General features: G+C 49.2%; 1 protein-coding gene across 1 annotated transcript; it reads right to left on the bottom strand.

Moving 5' to 3' along the window:
- Nucleotides 1-601: 601 nt before the first annotated feature.
- Nucleotides 602-2753, bottom strand: EMB1025 (Pentatricopeptide repeat (PPR) superfamily protein). Its single transcript, XM_048688853.2, has one exon. It carries the CDS (start codon nt 2661-2663, stop codon nt 759-761), a length of 1905 nt encoding a protein of 634 aa, XP_048544810.2. The 5' UTR covers nt 2664-2753; the 3' UTR covers nt 602-758.
- Between the last annotated feature and the right edge of the window lie 1783 nt (nt 2754-4536).

The raw sequence follows: 4536 nt of genomic DNA, 5'->3' as shown, positions 1-4536 counted from the left end.
CGGTAAAAATATCCAGGAAACATATTTGCTGCCACTGTTCACACTTTACATGCTCCATATTATTGATGCATCCAAAGGAAAGAAGGCTTGCTTTACTAAGAAGTACTCCCTCCGTCCAGAAAAGCTTGTCTCAAGCTTGTTTCTCAAATGGATGTATCTAGCACTAAAGGGACAAGTTTTTTCAGACGGAGGGAGTATGTGGTAGAGGATTGATGAGAGAGACAGATTCTAATATGGTGAAAGCACTGTTATTAACTTATTATACAACAGTACACACAAAACTAGTTCAGCATTTGTAGAGCGAATATCAAGGCAATCATTTAACAATAAACATTGACTGTTTTAATACTATAATTTGGACTCAGGACAAGTCATAACAATATAGTATGGTCAAAACTTGCAAGCAACCCCCTCACTTCTAGGAAAAAGAGACACAGAGTCAGAAACAAATGGGTCAAGGACAGCAGGAGAGGAAGGACAAGTGATACTCATATAGGTCTGGCAAAAGCATCACCATACAGTAAATATATTTCTCCTGTAGGCTTAAGGGCATGCAGATAGGGAGCCGAGCAGGTTAGATAATTCTCAAAAACAAGCATAATGATTAATAGCTATCACTTTATTGTGTCAAAATCTTGATATGAATGAATGAGTTAGTACCACAATATTACAGCGTACAACAAATGGAGTTCAGAAAAACTCAAGCAAGTGTATGCTCCTATGGTATTATCAAGAAATCATAGAGAGAGAGAAAATCCTCAGAACCTCCAAATCTCATCCCAACATTTGTCAATCACTCTCCAAACCCTCTTCCGCCGGCAAACACCTCTCACCACCATCTCCAAAATGGCAGCCTCTGGCACAATATACTTAGCCAGCATCACCATCACGACCTCCGCAGCTGCCTTATTCCTTTTTCTATTGCATAACCTCAACACTAGGCCCTCTAAGAACTCCCTCCCTTCACCCTGTCCAACCTCAATCTCCCGCAAGAACGTATTGCAAGTCACCGTGTCTGGATCACAACCATGGTCAAGCATCTGGTTGAGCAAGTCCATTGCCCGAGGAAGGTTCTTCACCCAGAGCAACCCATCAAGCAATACATTATAACAGATAACATCAGGTTCAGCATCACCCCTTGCCAACATGTCATAGAACAGTCGTAGACCACCATCTACCATCCCAGAAGCACACAACCCCTTGATCATGGAAGTATAAGCAATTGTATCAGGTGCACAGCCACGACCAAGCATGTGCTTCCAGACCATCATAGCATCCTTTGATCTCCCTACATTGCACAGTCCACTGATCAATATGCTATAAGTAACAGCATTTGGTGTGCACCCAGCACTTAGCATTTCCTCCCAGATAGAAAGAGCCTGTGATGAATCTCCAATTTGGAAATATCCCCGAACCATCGAGCTATAAGTCATGATATTTGGTATACATTTTGCCTCAACCATCTCTTGAAATAACAATTCGGCCTTAATCATCTTCCCACACCGGGCAAAGCCATCAATCATCGCCGAATACAAAACAATGTTCGGCCTTACACCACTTGCTACCATTGTGTCCCACACTGTTGATGCCCTATCAACCTCTCCCGACTTGCAAAACCCAGTGATGACGGGCGAGAACACAAACTCATTAGGTGCAAGACCTTTCTTCCTCATTTCTTCAGTCACCTTCCATGCATCCTCCAGTTTTCCACACCTCACTAGTCCATCTACAACTGCCCCATACGTCATCACAGTTGGCGTCATCTCCTCCCTCTCCATTCTCCTCATGACCCCCATTGCGGCACTAGCCCTACCGCAGACCAACAATCCATGCAGCAGCACATTGTACGTCGCTGCCGACGGTGCGCAGCCCTTCAGCTGCATAAAAGAAAACAGCTTGGCCGCCCCTGTAACATCTCGGGCACGCAGCATTGCACTCAGCACAGGATTAAATGCCTCGGCGGCCACGGCCCCATCCACCACCATCTCGTGCACCAGCGCCACAGCATCATCAACCCGCCCTGCATCCGCGAGAGCAGACACAACCGTGGAATATGTGAACTTATCCGGCAGAAGTTTCCACCCTGGAATGCTCTCGTGGAGAAGGCGTAAGGCGATTTCAAGATAGAGCTGGTGGTTCCTTGGGACCAGAGAGAAACAAACGCACTTGAGGAGGAGGTTGAAGGAAAGGAGTGTGGGGGCGAGGCGGGAGAAGCGGCGGAGGGAGTGGAAGAAGAAGGCCGGGAGAAGGTGCGGGGGGAGGGGGAATCGGAGGAGGGCGGAGTTGAAGGAATGATGGGTGGTGGCGGCGGGGGTTGGCGGGCGGAGGAAGAGGCGGAGCGCGAGGAGCGGCCGGGGCGAGCGGGAGAGGGCGGCGACGAGGTGGGGGAAGATGTGCGGGGAGGCGTCAGCGGGCAGGCGGTGGAGGAAGCCGAGGACGGAGGAGACGGAGGGGCTGGGGGAATGAGCGAGCGAGCGCGCGACGGAGAGGAGGGTGGGCGCACCGGCGGCGGGGAAGAGCTCGTCGGCGAGGGGGAATTCGTCGTCGGAGGATGAAGAGACGAAGGAGTCGGAGTGGGAGAGGCGAGCGGCGGCGGCGGCGGCGTAGAAGGGTGGGTTGGGGACGAGGCGTCGTAGGGGGAGAGGGGAGGTGGGGGAGGGCATAGGGGGAGGAGAAGCATGGCGGAGGGTGGGCGGCGGGGTTTAGGGGAAGGGGCGGCGAGGAAGAAGCATTGGGCTGGGCATTTCGGCAAACCCTCGCCTCGCTCGCACTAGGGTTTACAGGGAGTTTGCTACAGCGAACGATACACCTAGTATTGTCTATTCTGTAGACTAAAAAAAAGGTCTATTCTGTAGTCCTTCTATTTCAAAACCATAGTGCATATTATTTTTTAATTTTCCAGAAAACTTTAATATATACATAATCAATCATGGCAGTACACATAACACCAGAGGTAACAGCAATTACCACATAGTGACGACTATAAGCACTCGAGTGAGCTGAAAACGCATCACCTTCATCGCTCCTCCTTCACCGAAGCCGGGCAAACTTTGATATAATAGACAGTCGGAAAGTCGTCGTGCTAAAACCCCACAGGACCAACGCATCAGAGCGGCAACCATTACCGACAAAGATAGTCGTAGATCGGAAGAATCAAATATGTAAAGACCCAAGTAAAGCCTGGGTCCAATCAAATTCACCAAAGACCACCACCGATTGAATCATGCAAGATCCAACGGAGACACGTCTTCACACATCCTCCGACAATGCTAGATGCACCATCAGGATGGGGATCAAACATGGGGGGCATTGTTCCTAACGAGGGACATCGCGGCCGACATACAACCCCAACCAAGACGTTGAACCTAATAAGAACAAGAGCGGGGTCCCTCCCGTCGGCCCAGGGGGTTGAGGTCTTCCGCACCGCCACTGCCCAAAGGCCATCGGAGGCAGGGCGGACCCGTGGAGGCGCCATGGGGGGCAGGAAACCTGATTGCCTAGAGTCTATTTATGAGGAGGAGGAAAATAAACCACTAGATGACCCGTTGCGCACTTAGCACAAAAACCAAATGCAACCAAAAAGCTATATAAAGTATTTAAATGAGTTTGTTTTTCGGAATCGTCTGCAAAATATGATGCCAATGATTATGCTCATGTTGTCTTATTTTACACTCATCCTTTACTGGGGTAGTCCGTTAAGGAGCATCACATGACCGTTTGTGACCAAATTAACAACATGATTCCAACCCGAACAAACCAAGAACCAGCCTCTCAACAACCTCCTAACCAACCACCAATAACACATCAAAAGTTGTAGGAACCCGGAACTAGAAAAGCAATGACCCTCCACTAGCCTGACATCAGAGCATGAGATGTGCCTGCCATTATCCAACCCAGTACATGCCTAGAATTGAATAAACTGCGGAGCCGGACACTTGGGGTTCCCTGACGCATGGGTCGAGGGTGCGCCTGATTGCTTTATTTTATACGCTTTTTAGAGCTCATTTGTTGCATACTACCTTCATATATCATGTCTCATTGAACCAAGTACATGTCCATTATGCATGATTTCCGGTTTTCACACTTTTCATTGTGAGCATTGCATACTTTGTGTTTTTTATTTAGTTTGTATTAGTTTCTTTTGGCTGACACGTCTAACCCGATTTTGGTATTTTGGTCGATCTGGTGGTTCAGCCATTTGTGGATTGCCTGCTAGTATGTGGCTCCAGTGGTATGGAGCCAGAACGGGCCCTCCTAGGCCAGATGTTGGTGGCGAAGATGCCACGTAGGTTTGTGAAGCCACCGATGCGATCCGCTGGATCGATAGGACGCACATACAGAAGTCGATGTTATTGTTGATGATGAAACGCCACGGTGCCTTCGTAGATTGTGCAGACAGAGTGGGGTGATGGGTTGATGTCGACCCAGCCCGCCCCATTAGCGGCTAAGGTGAAAGAGTTGAAATCCAAGCTCTCCCCAAGCGGGAGACCGCTGGAGGCCGGTGAAGATCTGATCTGAGATCGGTCTCTAGCCGAC

Source organism: Triticum urartu, chromosome 7A (genome assembly GCF_056163025.1).
Source record: "Triticum urartu cultivar PI428250 chromosome 7A, HENAU_Tu73, whole genome shotgun sequence".
Classification (NCBI taxonomy): Eukaryota; Viridiplantae; Streptophyta; class Magnoliopsida; order Poales; family Poaceae; genus Triticum; species Triticum urartu.
The sequence above is the reverse complement of the archived record's forward strand: the minus strand, read 5'-3'. Positions and strand labels throughout refer to the sequence as shown.

Excerpts from the sequence above, each read along its gene's own strand:
- EMB1025 (XM_048688853.2), bottom strand. The coding sequence starts at position 2,663 with ATGCCCTCCCCCACCTCCCCTCTCCCCCTACGACGCCTCGTCCCCAAC.